The 18,018-nt window shown below is 38.7% G+C and overlaps 1 protein-coding gene across 3 annotated transcripts in view; it reads right to left on the bottom strand.

Moving 5' to 3' along the window:
- PUS10 (pseudouridine synthase 10) overlaps positions 1-18,018 on the bottom strand; it is a 77,066-nt gene that overhangs the window by 2,687 nt on the left and 56,361 nt on the right. The window contains exons 11-17 of one of the 3 annotated variants that reach the window (XM_059406019.1): positions 17,051-17,176; positions 11,144-11,200; positions 10,216-10,292; positions 10,067-10,122; positions 8,694-8,811; positions 4,428-4,570; positions 1,745-1,844 (exon numbers count right to left, since the gene is read on the bottom strand). In XM_059406019.1, the coding sequence (XP_059262002.1) occupies positions 1,745-1,844; positions 4,428-4,570; positions 8,694-8,811; positions 10,067-10,122; positions 10,216-10,292; positions 11,144-11,200; positions 17,051-17,176 (677 nt within the window). Of the gene's footprint in view, positions 1-1,744; positions 1,845-3,175; positions 3,575-4,427; positions 4,571-8,693; positions 8,812-10,066; positions 10,123-10,215; positions 10,293-11,143; positions 11,201-17,050; positions 17,177-18,018 lie in introns of those variants that run through there. The other 2 variants (XM_059406018.1, XM_059406017.1) reach the window with 2 other exon arrangements.

Raw genomic sequence — 18,018 nt, 5'->3', positions numbered from 1 at the left:
GTTTCTTGTTTCTTTTAAAATCAGATTTATCTGTCTCTACTCACTTGGTTTGACTCTTCTAGAACAAAGCCTTGATTTAAGTCATAATAAAACTACAGTAGCAGACTGTTTTTTTTCTCCACATACAACAATCACATCCTAGGCTTTCAGAAGTACTTGAACCACCGTAGAAGACCCAATTTGAGAAGTTTAAAAAAGTCCACTGTACCCATGTCTTGTTAAAACTCAAAATGCTTTACCACAAGTGATATTTAAAATCAATCTATGAGTCACTGCCAAAATCAGGAAATTTTATTAGAAAAGCCCAAATAACTGTTGTGTGTGTATATGCATATCTTTTAGAAATCCAAGAAGGTATTTTGGTTTTGTTTCAGAACACAGCCACATACTGAACACCCATATATAAGCTAATGGGTTATTTCTCATGCCTGAAACTAAACATTTCAGGTCACAGTCTTGTAAGTGTTGAAAACAGGGGAGGTTTGTAGAGCTCTATAGGTGTTTTCAATGAACAAACATGGATAAGGAGCACTGGCCTGTGACTCTAACATTGCTAAATTGTTCTAAGATCAAAGATGAATGCAGTTGAGATTTACTTTAACAGGAGGCTGTCTTCCTCAAAATAACAGTCCCTCTGAGAATGCTCCCTGCAACCTTGAAGGTGCTATCGATGGCTGAATGCAGGAGCTGTGTACAATCTAATCTGAAAGCCCTCGAGAATTGCCAGTAAGCCGATGATGCGCAAGTGATCATGGGATTACCATAGCTGTTTGCACACGAGGCCACTAAACCCATTTCTTTTGGTAACTGATAATCCCAAGTGCAAAACACTAGCCTCCTAATATTTTCTTTATGCAGGGGGGGAGGCATGGGAGAGGGACCCCATTCTCCATCAGATATTCATCAAGGAGCACAAGTTGTGACTTAGTACCTACTGACGGTCAAATGAGAAAATATATTTATGGAGAACTGCCAGAAGGACCTATTAAATCCACTCTTTTAAATACTTAAGAATTTAACCTTGTTTCAATTCAGACCCTAGGAGCAGAAAATTTATCCCACAGCATAGGGGTCCTATGATGTGGTATATGATATGATATGATATGATGTGGTATATGATAAATAGGGGTCCTATTTTGTGTGTGTGTGTTTATTTTTTTTCCATTTTATTTTCAGTGTTCCAAGATTCATTGTTTATGCACCACACCCAGTGCTCCACGCAATACATGCCCTCTTTTAATATACACCACCAGGATCACCTAACCTCTGCTTAAAATCTTTTTTTTTTAATTTAATTTTATTTTTTTCATTGTTCCAGTAAACATCGGCTGATCCCATTTTCTATCCCTGTCCTGAATGTGTGTTTCTGAGTAGCCTGCCTTAAATTTTTTGTAAAACAAAACAGTTATGGGAATGAACTCCGTAGAGTCTGAAGGACATATGAAGGGTTCTTAAGTTTCACTTCCTTGACCCACTTAAGGGTTTAAGATCTCATGCCCCATGTAAATTAGCTATATATTTCCAAAGATCATCAATGAGATCTTGTATTTTTTAAGAAGATAAAAATTCCAAAGACGGTCCCTCCCTGCAATACAATGCTACTGTGAGATTTTGACCATTTTCAAATACCCATTAAGATGAGTGGAGATAGATACCTATTTGGCTTAATGCCCACCCCCCCAAAAAGCATAACCTTGGCTGAATTCAATGTACAAACAGCTACTTCCACAATAAAATGCTTTACCTCGACATCCAGCTCAAGAATGTCTGCGGTCACATTCATTAGAGAGCCAATGTTCGGCTTGGTTCTCCCAAAGTCTCCATGTACAAACTCTTTAATGTAGCTGGGCTTTGTTTAAGGAAACAATGGAGATAGCTATGCTAGCTAACTGGTGAGATTTGATAGGTGAAAGGGAAATGACAGAAGAAAGCAGAAATGTTACAAGCGAGAGGTTATTTCTGAGCTGTGACCCATGATGTGTGTCTTAGAAAACAAGCTTTGGCAGACTGGTTCCTACCAGCCTGGAAGCTAACAGCAGGACTTGGCACCTGTGTTTACATCAAACTTACCAAAGTCATGCCTTTCTTTTTCCTTTAGCTCATCACCAAGTGCTAAGGTTTGGATATGGACTTTTTTAAAGTTTTGTTTTGTTTTGATTTTTTAACTAACTAGAATTTAAATAAAACATTGAAATAAGAAATTTTTTTTTTAAAGTAATCTCTACACCCAAATGTGGGGCTCAAATCCATAACCCGAGACCAAGAGTGGGGCGCCTGAGTAGCTCAGTGGGTTAAAGCCTCTGTCTTTGGCTCAAGTCATGATCCCAGGGTCCTGGGATCAAGCCCTGCATCGGACTCTCTGCTCAGGGAGCCTGCTTCTGCCTCTCTCTCTGCCTGCCTCTCTGCCTACTTGTGATCTCTGTCAAATAAATAAATCTTTTTTTAAAAACTAAAAAAAAAAACAGTCCCATGCTCCACTGCCTGAACCAACCAAGCAACCCTGGATATGGATTTTTAAAATGAACTGTACTTCAATGCTAAACAAAACAAAACAACCTTTGCTATTTTTTCTTTGCCACAGATTACATTTTGTCATCTTTTGGGCCCATTTAAGAGAGGTTTCCACAGGGTCACGCACAGTGACTCCAATGATAGTTTTCCTGGTAATGTGACCCAGTGACACAATAGCAGTAGGATGGGAGGGACAATAAGAATATCAATTTAGTTGTTGATAAAGGCCTTTCCAAAGGATTATCAAGGGGCCTAAGTTTTAGCTGTTTGCAGTTTTTTTGTTTGTTTGTTTTTGTTTTTTGACAGAGAGAGATCACAAGTAGGCAGAGAGGCAGGTAGAGAGAGAGGAAGGAAAGCAGGTTCCCTGCTGAGCAGAGAGCCCGATGCAGGGCCCTGGGATCATGACCTGAGCCAAAGGCAGAGGCTTTAACCCACTGAGCCACCCGGGCGCCCTAGCTGTTTGCACTCTTACATGGTTAGCAAGAGAATTAAGTCTTTTTTGAAAGGGGCGATTTCATGTTTCCCTCGTTGGTCTTCAAATTTTGATATCAATGGCCAATCCTGGAATTACTTATTAAGATTACATTAACATTCCTTACATAGGACTTAACTACAGCCTTAAAAATTGTTATCCGAAAGATACAATTTTGCTAGCATTCAGTAAAAACCCGTTCAGTATTATGTTGTGTTCTATAAACTGGCACTTAGTATAAAAATTTAATATAATTCAAATAGGAAAAATAAGTTTATTCTCAGATGACAAATAAAAAACTTATACCATGAATATTCTGATATTATGTCCTCCTCACTTTCTGAAAGTGTATTCACTCTACTTTCACCAAATGTTTTCAGTCAAGCTTAAGACGTAATTATTTAGTAACTGCCTTCTTTGCTGAACTCACTCATACTTACTCAACATTTGTTATCCTTTTTCTCTTTCAAGAATGCTACTTCCGAGTAGCAATGACGAGAGGAGATGACCAAAAAGTCCCAGAACAACCAGTTAAAAGGGCCAGAATGGTTCTTATTCATTTCCAGAAAGATGAGGTGTAAGTCATATGAACTAGTTCAGCATATTGAGCAATATATGTGGAAAAATTTGCATACTTTTGTGTATAACCACAGGGTATCTAAAGCTTTAGCAGACAGTTTTTCTTGGCTAAGCCCATAAGTAACATATATATGCCTGGTCCTAAAAATGTTTTAATAAGATTGAAATCAAGACATTAGTTTCTTCAAAAGACCCCTGCATTTCACCTAGCACTCTAAAATAAAAGCTGGAATTGGGTAAAAAGGTTTTCTTTGATGTGATTCATTTGATGAAATATGGATGAATATGGATGGCAACTCCCTGATGTATTTTAACTAAAAACTCAGATTGGATACAAAACCACACAAAACAGGTGAACACAAACCATATGAACCATATGAACAAGTGATCATTTCTGGACTATTCTCTTGTTTAGGGCCAGTGGCCAAAATGAAGTGAAGATCAGTACGTAAAGTAGGGCCACTCCCATCTATTATCAGTGTTTAGTGATTTGGGGCAAATGCTCAAAATGCTGAAAGGACCCAAATGTGGTTATGAAAATGTGACTTGCAAAATGCATAGAGACAAATCAATAAATGAATCAATCAAAACTGTTTCCTGAGTATTCACTATACAGTCAGCATTGTGTGACACACTTTTAAAGTTCACGCTCTATTGGCTGCTGCCTCGTGGTTTAAAATGTCATTTTGAAAGATACAAATTAGTTGAGAACCCTCCTTCCCCGCCCCCCAAAAAAGGATTCTTCCCCAACCTAATCCTTACCCTAATCATTCCTAGATCAGGTTGCACCTGTTTTCTAGGACAGCCTGAACTCTTCCAACAGGGTTCTGGTTAGAGTATTGCTATGTGGAAGGCAAAAGGATACGTTCCAGCTTGAGTCTTCAGATAGAGGCGGAAATGATGGTCATCCACATAGTGTGACTCCATGGAGTGAATGATGCGAGTTCTCACAGCCAGGGGCCTCCGGTGAAGGACCCGCAGAGGTGTTTTCTGGTCGATCTTTAACTCCTAGAGGAGGATGTGTTACACAATCATGGAGTCAGTTCTGCTGCCCAGGGAAGCCTGTCTCAACACCTCTGTCATCCATGGCCCACCACAGATGTTTTCTTTGGAGGACCTCATCTATCACTGTCACGGTAGATACTAATAGTCTTGTAATAGTAGTATAATAGTAATAGTAGTAGTAGTATAGTAGTATAATAGTAATAGGGAATACTAAATAGTATTCCCTAAGGTTCAGGCTCTGTGGAACTTCTCATAACGTCGTCCATAGTTACTTACTGGGCCCCAGTATGCCATTTTTAAAAAGGCTTTGAGGTAAATGATCCCCAGGGCCTCTTTTGCTCTAATATTTAATTAATTAATTAAATTGAGTAGGACCCTGGAGTTCTAGCCTGTCCTTCACTTTTAAGAGAGTTCTTCTAGAAGACATATTCTTACCTTCCTCTCCCCTCAACCCAACGGATGACCTAACAGCTGAGGTGAGAAATGGCTGTTTGTAGAAGGTGAGACCTCAGCATCACTGATGTGTATAGGCAGTGTGCATGTTTTAAGGACAACCATGCACCTACTTACAAGGTTATTTTGTTGTTGCTGTTATTATATGAAAAGAAATATCTAGAAAATTAACAGTTGCATCACTGTTTAGGGTAATGTTTCAATATAATAATTACAAAGAAGTGTGTACAATAAACCAGGACCTCTCAGTATTTGTAAGCCAGTTCAAGTTACTTTAGAATAATCATACTGCATGTCTTTTTTACAATTCAGATTTTTTTCACGGGCATGGGCTTATTTTTCTTATAATTAGAGATTTCCTTTTGTCACAAAATATATAATTAAGAAACAGAGATTAATATTGTAGAAGGTCAACTAATTCCAAGTTTTAAAAATAGATATGGGGCATAACAAGAAATGTAGGTTCATAAGAACTTTGAATCTTCTGCCATTTCTTGTTGGAACAACTCCTTCCTAATTTACATGATTTGGGAGTGCCTGAAACCAGGCTAAGTAGAGAAGGATTTCTGTCTAGTCTTCCTTCTCTCCAGTTCTCCACCAAGAAAGAAAGAGCAAGTTCTGACAAAGACTATACCTGAAATGGTGTGACTGTTTTGATCATAGCAGTGAGTCAACGGCCCCTCCTAACTCATGGTTTTATGATTCTCTAAGGCTTCAAATTTAGAAGCACTTTGTTCTGCTAATACAGGCTGTCTCCATAAGGTTTGACATTTCTCCAGCCAAAAAGCAAAAAAAGGACAAGGCTGAACTGTTAAGGCATCTGTACAGATATGGCCTCTGTACAGAAACAGCTGGTTTTAAATGCATGACTAAGGCGTGCTCTTCTCCCTGTTTCCTTTCTTTTTTTTTTTTTTAAAGATTTTATTTATTTATTTGTCAGAGAGAGAGCGAGTGAGAGCGAGCACAGGCAGACAGAGTGGAAGGCAGAGTCAGAGGGAGAAGCAGGCTCCCCGCGGAGCAAGGAGCCCGATGTGGGACTCGATCCCAGGACGCTGGGATCATGACCTGAGCCGAAGGCAGCTGCTTAACCAACTGAGCCACCCAGGCGTCCCTCCCTGTTTCCTTTCTTGCTACTCACTCGCAGGCCTGCGAACCATGAATAGTCAATGGAAGTACTAACTGAGCTGGGCTTCCAACATAATACTTGATCACCTCACATTCCTGCATGTGTTTTGTGTCTATTTATTTTCAGTAGATACAAGGGAACCATTTACTCTAACATTCCACTCTGCTGGCCACTTTCTGCTGAATTTTCAGAAACACATATACACAAAAGTTGTTTTGTTTTTTTTTCCCCTTATAAATAGGTTGCCCTTAAAAAAGAAGAGACAAATAGTTAAGTTTGAAGTGACTCTTTCTCAACATGGAACAGTAACTCAGTTTTTTTATTTTTGATGACAATAGGAATATTTGAAAACAGTCTTAACCCCAACTCAAAAAATCAAAAGTCAGCTAGTCCCATCAGTCTATGTGGGCTGTGAACCATTAAGAGAGACCTTTTCACTGACTTGTTTACTCTGAACCTCCAAAAATCATCTAATCATCTTTCAGCATTATTCGGCATTATTTCTGAATTGGCTCTGAATTGGGCTACCTCCAAATAATGAATATATATATATATATATATATATATATATATTTTTTTTTTTTTTTAAGTAGACTCCACACCCAGTGTGGGGCTTGAACTCATGACCCCAAGATCAAGAGTCACATGCTATACTGACTGAGCCACCCAGGTGCCCCTGAATCTATTTTTAAAATGAGTTAATTTTCCCCTCAGCATTCTGACTGACTTGTACATGTGATGGAATAGAGATTTAGAAATTTGTTTTGCAACCTTAAAGGTATCTGTCTAGAGTTAAACTATCATCCTAAAGGCCCCAGATAATGGACCAAAAGCGAACAGCTTTTGATACAGAATCACAAAACTTGAGACCTGGAGACCCTCTGGAGGTGATGTAGTCTGCCCTCCGGGTTAGAAATAAACTTGTCTAAGCGGGTAAATGACTTGTACGTGTTCACCAAAACACTTACACTATAACCATGATTCTGCACTTCACTTTCTTTCTCATGTCTTGGGTGTTTCTCTAAGTCATAGACATAGACCTACCTCTATCCTTTTTTTACAACAATTTTAGGTATATATACATACAATAACATAAACTACATGGGATCACATGCTGTTGTGTTTTTTTAAATAGCTTTATAATATTCCAGCTTGTTCTTCCCTTTCCTTTTTGAAGGATATTCACTTTGTTTCTAGTTGTGTTGTTGATTTTGCCACTTTGAATAAAGTAAACATCTTTGCACACATATCCTTAAGCACTGGAGTTTTATTTCTTCAGGACAGATTGCCAGTAGTAAAAGTGTTGGGTAGAAGACCAGTATATTTTTAGTTTTTATAGTCATCGCTACATTGTTTTCCAAAAAGGCTAAACACTTTACATTTCTACTGACTAAGTATACAACTAGCTTTCTCCTCCATGCCACCCATAAGGTGTTGTTAGTTTCAGAGGACTAAGTGAGGTCTTATTGTTACTTCAATCCAGAAGTGGAACATCTTTTCAGACGATTCTTGGCATTTGGAGTTGCTCATTTTCAGCTGCTTATTCATATCCTTTGTCTACATTTTTGTATTGGGCGTTTGTATTTTTCATAAGTATAAATTCCATTTATGGTATCTTTTGCCATACAATTTGTTTTCTATGTGGTCATATATATGTGTACACATCACAATGTATCACCCTCTATGTACTCTTTATAGCTTGTTTTATTCCCCCTTAGCACCTACCAGGAACATTTTCCTTTGTCAATAAATAGTCAGCTACTTCATAATTTCTAACAACTGGCTAGCAATAATAGCTCATCACACAGATAAACCATAAGACTAAGCCATTCTCCTTTAGTAGATCACCTAGATTATTGTAAAATATTGCCCATTTAAACAATGTTGTGATAACTGTACACATCTCTGTGCTCATTTAGGCTCATTCCTTGCATTTGAGAGTAAATTATCTTTACAGGAAGAGGTGGGGACAGGTGGGAAGAAATATGCAAATAAATAGACAGACCCTCTACAGTGATATATTCATGGGAGGGGAAACCTAGCAGGTGCCAAAATATTGGTGCTGCATATATACTATCCTTCTTAAAAATGTATAACATGTTTTATTTATGCACTTAATCTTAGCATCAATTCTATTTTGTATTTTCTTTTTATAGATGCCCAAATATAATAATAGGATTGCTGAGGTTTTCTATGTACCAGACACTGTTCTAAGTGCTTCATATGACTAAACTAATTTCATTCTTCTAACTAATAATATAGGTGAAAAAACTGAAGCATAAAGAGGATAAGCAACTTGTCCAAAGTCACACAACTATGAAAGGCAGATCCAGGATTTGTATCCTAGTGATCTGTGCCCAGAGACAGGCTCTTCATCACTGGCATGCTGTCTCTCAAACAGGCCCAATGAACTGCACCATGATTCAACCAGCAAATGGCAAGCGAGGTCTCACATTCCCCAAAGCCTGTGACTTGCTAGTAATAAACTAAAAGTGAAAGAACTCTTTTATAAGCAATCAAAAAATGAGAAAGAGAGCACTTAACTACCTTTATGTCATTTAGGAATTCAATGTCTTTCTTCTGTATGGTGTTATTTGTCCATATTAAGGCACTATAGGACTTGGTCTTTTCTTCTTCACCTTCTTTCATATGTCCTATTGCCTCTCTAAACAAAAAAAAAAAAAGGGGGGGGGGGATGTTTGTCTAAAAACACAGAATACACACAAGCCTTGCCCCAAACTTCCCTTCCTCTAAAAATAGCTTTATTGAGATAAGACTTACGTACAATTCCCATTTTAACTATATGATTCAGTGATTTCTAGCATGTTTATAGAGTTGTGTAGCCATCACCATAATCTAATTTTAGAATACTTCATCACCCTAAAAAAGAAACTCCATACCTATTTGCAGTCATTTCACACGCCCTACTTCCCCCAACCTTTGACAACCACTAATTGACTTTATGTCTCTATAGATTTCCCTACTCTGAATATCTCATATAAAATAGAATCATACAATATGTGATATGTGGTATCTGGCTTCTTTCACTTCATAACATTTTCAAGGTTCATCCATGTTGGAGAATGTATCAGGACTTTTTTCCTTTTTATTACTGAATAAAATCCCTCTGTATGGAGATACCATATATTGTCCATGGACATTTGGGTTGTTTCTATTTTTTTTTTTTAAGATTTTATTTATTTATTTGACAGAGAGAGATCACAAGTAGGCAGAGAGGCAGGCAGAGAGAGAGGGGCCAAGCAGGCTCCCTGCTGAGCAGAGAGCCCGATGCAGGGCTCAATCCCAGGATCCTGGGATCATGACCTGAGCCGAAGGCAGAGGCTTTAATCCATGGAGCCACCCAGGTGCCCCTGTTTCTACATTTTTGCTATTATGGATAATGCTACTGTGAACATTCATGTGGAAGTCTTTGCGTGGATATACATTTTCATTTCTCTTGGGTATATATCTAGAAGTGGAATTGCTGGGTCATAATGGTAACTCTACGTTTAACCTTTTGAGAAACTGTCAAACTGTCTTTCAAAGTGGCCACACATACACTCCCACAGCAATATACAAGGGTTTTGATTTCTCCACATCTTTGCCAACTTTTGTTTTTTTCTGTCTTTTTGATTATAGCCATCCTAGTGAGAGTACAGTGAGCTATCACTGAGGTTTTGATATGTCTTTTCCCAATGGCAAATGATACTGAGCATTTTTTTCATGTATTCATTCATTAATTGTATATTCTCTTTGGAGAAATGCCCACTTAACCATCTCCCTCATTTTTAATTGCATTGTTTTCTTATTATTGAGTTGTAAGAGTTCCTTATATATTCTGGAGATAATTCTGTTAACAGATAAATCATCTACAACCAGAACTTGCCTTCTGAGACCATCTCCTGTGAGTCCACTCTTACCTTGTGACAAGCTGCAAGTCACGGACTTGGATTTTGTTAGATGAAATATTAATTTTCTGTAGTAGCAGAAAAAGAGAAACAATTAGCAACTCCCGTCCAGTTATAGAGTTGCAGAAACATGACAATTTCCATGTCATGAAGTGGTTTACCTGCTGAAGTTCCTTAATTTCTTGTGAAGTGAAATGTACTCTATGAGGATTCACCAGCTCAATTGCAAAGGGCCTTCCTGGCAGCACACACCCCGTCATGAAACAGAAACGTGTTGATGGAGTTAACATTTGGGCTAATGCAAGAGGGTTAGGAGGTGTGAAAAAACGAGTTGAGCTCTAGAGGACTGAAAGTTTAGTGACATGCCTACATCTGGGGGAGGGAAGGATGTGTGAAAGTATCAAGGGGCTTTTTGGAGGCTGCTAAACCCCAGTACAGGCAGTATGTGAAAATGACTGCTTTCCCAAAGGTCCATGAACAAGGCTTGTTAATTATAAAATAAAATCCAAAGAGCTGCTAATTGACTTGGTTACACTAAGGTAACGTTACCACACATGGCAATGCCCAGGGATACCAAACTGAAATCCATTCTCCTAAACCTAATCCACTAGTGAAATGGAAAAGTTATGATTCCATAAGGGGAAGGGACTATTAATCTCAAGTTTAGGATTAACTCTCATCATCTTTTTTGTAATGCAACAATGTAAAATGAGAGAAATGGAGGCTAAGAGAGCAGAATCGCTTTTTAAATGAAGATGGGCATTTTGAAAGCTATACTGGTGCTGCTGAAATGTTATCAAATGGAACAATTAATAAGCGAACTTTTGGAAAAACTCAGGCACCACCTTGTTAATGCACATAAAAGTCCCTTAGAACCTACAGGCATGTAATAAGGATGGCCTCTTAAGAAATAAATCCTGTTAAGACATAATCGTATCTTTTATAAAGGTAGGTCCACAATCCACAAAGCTTCCTCGATGGGAGAAGCTCTGGGCTCTGCCCACTTTGGTTTTAATAGCGAACCTGCTGTCTGAGAAGGGTGATAGTCTGAAAGTTAGTTCTAGTCAAGTGATGCTGTTGTAATCTTACCATTTCCTAATGTTCTCACGTCTACATCTTCTCTTCCAGAGGAGGAAAAATTAAAGCCTTTGCAAAGCAGATCAAGAAAAGCAATCAGTAACACAGTAACCCTAAGACTTTCATTCCCACCCCTCGGTAGAGACTTCATTTGTCTTGAACAATCTATAGGAAAATTCCAAGGGATAGTCATCCCACCTCTAATCCCAATCTCCAATAAAAGTAGCAATGATAGTAAGAAACACCATTGATGGAGTACTTTGTTTTATGCTGGGCACTGAGCTAAAATTCTACATACATTATTTCCTTTAATCTTTATTTTATTTTATTTTATTTTTGTCAGAGAAAGAGAGAGGGAGAGAGAGTGAACACAGGCAGATGCAGAGGGAGAAGCAGACTCCCTGCTGAGCAAGGAGCCCAATGTGGGACTCCATCCCAGGACGCTGGGATCATGACCTGAGCCGAAGGCAGCTGCTCAACCAACTGAGCCACTCAGGCGTCCTTTAATCTTTATTATAACCTTATGGTGTAAGTATTAAATAAAAGAACACCAAGCTTCTAAAATGATATGTACTTTTCCCAAGATCCCATGATTGAATGGCAGAGCTGCTCCTGATGTCACTTTAACTGTCATCCTATGCCACCATCCTGTGGGAAAGCCAAAGGGAAAGAGCACTATTCGGAGGAAGGACCCACTATAAGCCTGACCACAAGCTTATGAAAAATCTATCCTTTAAATCCTTTAGAAATTTAACCTCTTTCCTTTTTTCCTTAAAGCAAAACAAAGCAAAAACATTTATTTGAGAATTAAACTCTATGAAAAGAAGAAGAGAGGAAAAGAAGGGTTTAAAAACAAATTTTTATGTTAAACAAACCTAGGCTAGGATCATAACAAAACTAGTGTTCATTCTAAGATAGAGGAATCACTCTAGCCTAAAAAGCTGCAAATATTAGAATGGGAAATGGCATTTAAAAAGGGGGGGCAGGGGTTATATGACAACTTTCCTAGATACAAAACTGATAATTTCACCATCATCACCATAGGAAAAATTACTAGAGGCGGGCATTATCATAAATGTTTCATATATGTTAACACTATGAGGTAGGTATGCTCATTATCCTCATTTTGCTTACAAGGAAAATGAGACAGGATAGGTAACTCGCCTAGGATCACATCACTGGTAGGTGGTAAGGCCAGGATCTGAACCAGACAATCTGACCCCAGAGTCTCTTAACCACCACAAAGACAGTTCAAACTCGTCTCAAGGAAAGCAAGACCAGTATTCTGAGAGAAGGGATTAGAAAAGGCTGGGATGTTTGGAGAACTCTGGTCAGTCCTTAGAGTTTGGCAAAGTGTAAGATCTCTGAACACATATCTTGGAGACTAGAATTCAGACTTACACCCTGATTTATTTACTCAGGAGCAAATATCTATAGTGGGCATGTGCAAGGCACTACACTAGATCCTGGGGAGAAAAACAAGATGGACACGGGGCTTACTGTTTGTGGAGGGATAAGAAGTGCAATATAGCGAGTAGAGCTAGGACAGGAAGCATACAGGAACGTTCTTGTTCTAAAACTACAGTTGCAGCATGAGCTATGAGGTTTGTATTTATTCCTCAATGGTCCAGCCACTTTGGATAGCACAAGACGAGAAGAACAAGATAGCTGGGAAGAACAAATGGGAAAGGTGGAAGGAAGTGAACACCATTCCGACAGCCACCTTTTTCCAAGGAAAGAGTCTGCATATAAAGGTCCCATGTAGATTTTAGAAAGAGGAGGGTGAACAAGCTTGAAAAGTCCTATGGAAATGACACTGAAGATTAGCCCTCTTTCCTAGGATGTGTAGCTGTGAAGAAAGAAGAATTTCATTCCTCTTTCACCTGTAAGAAATCCCTTTTGCAAGCCAAGGTCAGCACATTGTGGAAACAGGCTCTGAGCTGTTGTTTGTCATGTACTACCAGAGTCAGGTAGGCTCCTTTCTGCCCACAGGGCCCAAAGCTATAGGTCTTACTGAGAGAAGCAACACAGAGCTGGTTAGGTAAGGGCTAGCCATCCAAGGTAGGCCTAGAACATATGCTGCTGTGTTAACACCTGAGAACTGGCCAGGTAAGCAGCCATGAAACTACAGGATCAGGCTCTTCTCAAGGCAGAGAATCTAAGAAAGGTAAGGAGTAGGATTCTGTGAAACATTAAGACCCCAAGAACCCTCCATTCCATGTTTACACTACATTTTTAAACTGTTAATAGAACCCATAGTAACATCAGCAGCTGCTAGTCAGAGTCAACAGACTCAGGAACAGCACTAAGTAGGGGTAGAGAGCTAAACGGAGAGTTCAGAGGGGCATCTGGGAAGATACTGACTCCCTGGGTCTGTGATCTGTCTTACACCTGACCACCTCCATCTCTAAAGCAGCCGTAATGTTAGCAAACCAGGGGATCCACAGTGACTGAGCCACAACCTGTGACAGGTAGGGGTGAAGGGAATGAACAGGACACGAAGAGGTAAGTCTACCAGTGACAGCTAAATCAGACCAGAGATTTCCAGTTCATAAATTGGCCCATAGGGCACCTGGGTGGCTCAGTGGGTTAAGCCGCTGCCTTCGGCTCAGGTCATGATCTCAGGGTCCTGGGATTGAGTCCCGCATCGGGCTCTCTGCTCGGCAGGGAGCCTGCTTCCTCCTCTCTCTCTCTCTCTCTGCCTGCCTCTCTGCCTACTTGTGATCTCTCTCTGTCAAATAAATAAATAAAATCTTTAAAAATAAATAAATAAATTGGCCCATAAAACTTCCACAAGTTCTAGCCCATTAATAAGAAAGAGTTGCAGAAAACAAGGCTCTTGAGAAGTCCAGAGAAACATTAAATCGAGACAAAGGAAGAGGGGACACTTATTATATCTTTTAGAAAAATATTTCAAATTTGGACACTTCATTGAGAAAGTGTCCAAATTTGGGGGGGTAACCTTTAACCCTTTAACCCTTTATTCTGTGTAATTATGAATATTAGCTGACAACAAAAGGAAAAGGAGTTACCACCTTAAGTATTAGGAAATACATGTTTAAAATTTGGTTGAGTTTTCATTCTTTCTTTTTTTTTCCTTAAGGATTTTATTGTTAAACCAGACAATCTATACATCAGACAATCTATACATGTATAGATGTTACAGACAAGTAACATCTATACATGGGGCTTGAACTCAGAACCCTGAGACTAAGAGTGGCATACTCTACCAACTGAGCTAGCCAGGTATCCCGCTTGAGTTTTCTAAATTCACATTATGCCTTGTCTTATCCCCCTAATTCTGTGAGTTCTTTGAGCCTTTTGCTAAAGGAACAGATATTTCAAAATCCAAAACGAACCAAGTGCAAGAATGATCAGAATTATCAGAGGTTTAGCTAGTCAGCAGTGGTCCTCATACCCACGGCAGACCAACGATGCGACTGACAAATGGGCAGATGCAAGAGGATAAAGGCCTCAGAAGATCAAATTCAGTAGTTTGGACTTTAATCCTATATGTAGTCACTGGCAAGTTTTCAGCACGGAAATAACATGACAGATATTTATTCAATAAGTGAAATAATAAATGGGTTAGGGGAAAATTTCTTAGACACACTGACATTGAGAGTGTGTCAAAGTTTATTACTCATTAACTAGGGGATTAACAAGTAGATAATATAATGTGCCCATTGAAAGTGAGAGAAACAAGTTTGTATCTCCCATTTCGGAGAAGGAATCTTTATTTATTATTATTATTATTATTATTATTATATTATTATTTATATATAAATAGAATATATATAAATATAATATATATTATATATAAATATACTTATATATTTATATATTTTATTATTTATATATTATATTATTTTTATTATTATTATTATTTTAATTTTTAAATTATTTTATTTGAGAGAGAGAGAGAGAGAGAGCACACATGGGTGAGAGGGAAGGGGAGAGAGAATCTGAAGCCAACTCCACACTGAGCACAGAATACAGAGCCCTATGAAACCAAGAGAGTCGGATGCTCAAACTACTAAACCACCCAGGCCCCCCATGGGGAAGAAGGACCCTTTATGTAAGAAGCTAGACTACTTCATACAATATTGCTTATTTTCAGAGAGTTGTAAACCATAGAGGTACAACAGTCAGAACCATCTTCCCAGAGCCATCAGACATGAACCACAGAGAGAACAAGTAATATATCTTGAGATGCACAGGTTTAGCAAACTGATGCTTCCAATCAGGCATTTCGAACAACAGGCTTATCCCCTAACAAGGAGCCAGTAGCACAGGGGTCTAGAGGTCTGCTTTTTCTCAGGCAGTTCTCAATACATTTCCTCAGGATACAATTATGGATGCTAAACACATAGTTTGCTTCATTTTCAGTTTGTGTATCATTTTTTCCCCCTCAAATGGAAAATGAAACCAAGCTTCCTGCATGACAGATTGCAAGGGGGAAACAGACAGCTCTTTCAGAGCCTCCCAACAGCCCTACTGGTAATGGGGGCTTCCTTGGGACCCAAATAATCAAAACTGAAAGTTTCTTGAATCATCTCATAGAAAGAGTAAGGTGGCCCCACAGAATCTGGAAGAGACTTTTTATGCTAAAGCTTGATTTTTACTTCTTCATAACTTGGATAATTCTCATGGGATAACCAGTATATAAATATTAAGTAGGTAAAAGCTCATGCCAATATCCCAGAGTCTTGATTGCTAAGATTTTGGAAAATGTTAGGTTGTTAGGTTAATTTTCTTTTTTCAGTAAACAATTTTTTTTTTAACGATGTTATTTATTTGACAGAGAAAGAAAGAAAGAGAGAGCACAAGCAGGGCAGGTGGAGGCAGGGGAGAAGCAGGCTCCCTGCCCAGCAAGGAGCCCAATGCAGGGGTTAATCCCAGGACCCTGAGATCATGACCTGAGTCAAAGGCAGATGCTTAACGATCTGAGCCATGTAGGCACCCCTCAGTAAACAACTCTTAAAGACCCTTAAAAAGAGGATCCACCAACCCAATAGGCAACAAATTATAAGAAGGATGTAGTTTAAAGTCCTCTTTCCTCTTGACAAGGCAGAGAGCTGGAAGGGACAGCCGTATCTCTTCTTAGTCATCTGCCTGCCATTCCTCAGGCAGGCCTGCCTTAAGGTTTTCAGAGTGAATGGTGGATATCAAACTGGTTCCTCAAAAAAGGTGTTCTAATTATGCCAGGAGACCCACTTCAAAGTAAATCACTATTTACTGCCTACAGTTTTTCCTGATGTACAATATGACTTTCTGCAATTGAAATCTTGGCCCCTTTCCTCTAGTCTAATCCCAGGTGACATCACAAGGATCCAAGCTGCCTATGACCTGACGGACCTACTGAGACAAAGAAAACATAAACCTGACAGGATCTGATTCATTCCATAAACCTGGGCTCATTAATACCTAGAAAATGAAACACAACATACTATCATTAGGTCTTTGTAAAATGGTAGCTGTTGATCTCTCTTCTCTAGTCTTGAACTTCATCGCAGGACATGTTAGCAATTAGGCTGGGAACCAGGCATTTGCCAGTGATTGTTCTTGAACAAGCACTGGATGTGGAAGTTGTGTTTTAATTTCCTCATATTTCCCCAAAAGAGGCCAGGTCTGAGGTGCCCCAAGGTCGGAGGTTAAGTACATTCACTTAAAATAGCTTGTTGAGGGGTTTTGAATTTGCCCAGGAAAGAACAGTCATCTTGAGAAAGGAAAGAAATACTTGGCTCAAATCCAGCCCAAGTCAGAGGTGCTCAGGCCATGGTGACTCCTGTTCATGGGAAGCTGCCAGGTAAGGAACCCAGATTTGCTGGGGATTTACAAAATTCAGAAATCCTTCCTGCCACCTCTAAGAAATCTATTCATGAATGACAATGTATTTAAAATAGGAATAATACTTACTCTCTGCTTTGAATACTGCCAAAAGATGATCTGAGATTAATTCTTCCACTGAAGATTCCAGCTTCCTTTCTCCATCAATTATCCAAGGAGTCTGTGGTAGATTCCTAGAATATTTATTATATCTCCCTGCCAAAGAAACATAAGGTAGCCTGGATGGAATGCTATAATAACACAATATAACACAATAGGATAAAACAACTATTTATTGAGTGCCAATATCCTAGGTGCCATGAAATAAAACAATGTTTACCCTTCAACTAACTTATAATCTAATTTGGGGAGCCAGCACACAGACATATAAATAATTAAATTAAAAGATTAAAGGTAACAGTAGAAGAGATGGCTAAGGACATGATTTGAACCATCAAATGAGCTCTAAAGGAATGCTCAGTATATTTATTAATCTGATTGGCTGACTGAACAAGTTATATTGTGGAACAACTCAAGGATCATGAGAAAAAAAAACAAACAAACAAACAGCAATTACTGCTTTTACACCTGATTAATAATACTTTTAATGCAATACTCATTGGTGATAATATATTCCAAAGAGTTCAAATATAGGAAATTTTGAAGTTTTTGTAATTTAAAAAAAAAAACAAAAAACGACCCTAATAGAATAGGATTCATTGCTTTATGAATCAAGCTGCACTAATGGCAGATGGTTTTCATTACCATAAGGCAGGGTGTCATAGTTGAGACTAGAGAGCAATTTCATTTCAGCTATTCCTGTGAAATCGATGCAGCTTTCAAAACAAAAACTATCTGCTAGATTACCTCTTGGAAAGGTCAATGCAACAATATTTTTTTTTAAGGCAGAAGCTCAGTATTCAGTCATTTTGCAGATAATAAAATTATTTTTTTTCAAGTTCACTTTCATGCTCTCTGTGGCTAAGTTTCTCCTGATCAGTTTCGGGTTTCTGTATCTACCCATATTTCTATGGGTACTGGCCATCTCTGATGGAAAC

The sequence above is a fragment of the Mustela nigripes genome, chromosome 7 (genome assembly GCF_022355385.1).
Source record: "Mustela nigripes isolate SB6536 chromosome 7, MUSNIG.SB6536, whole genome shotgun sequence".
NCBI classification, from domain to species: Eukaryota; Metazoa; Chordata; class Mammalia; order Carnivora; family Mustelidae; genus Mustela; species Mustela nigripes.
This window is presented reverse-complemented; position numbering and strand designations above follow the sequence as displayed.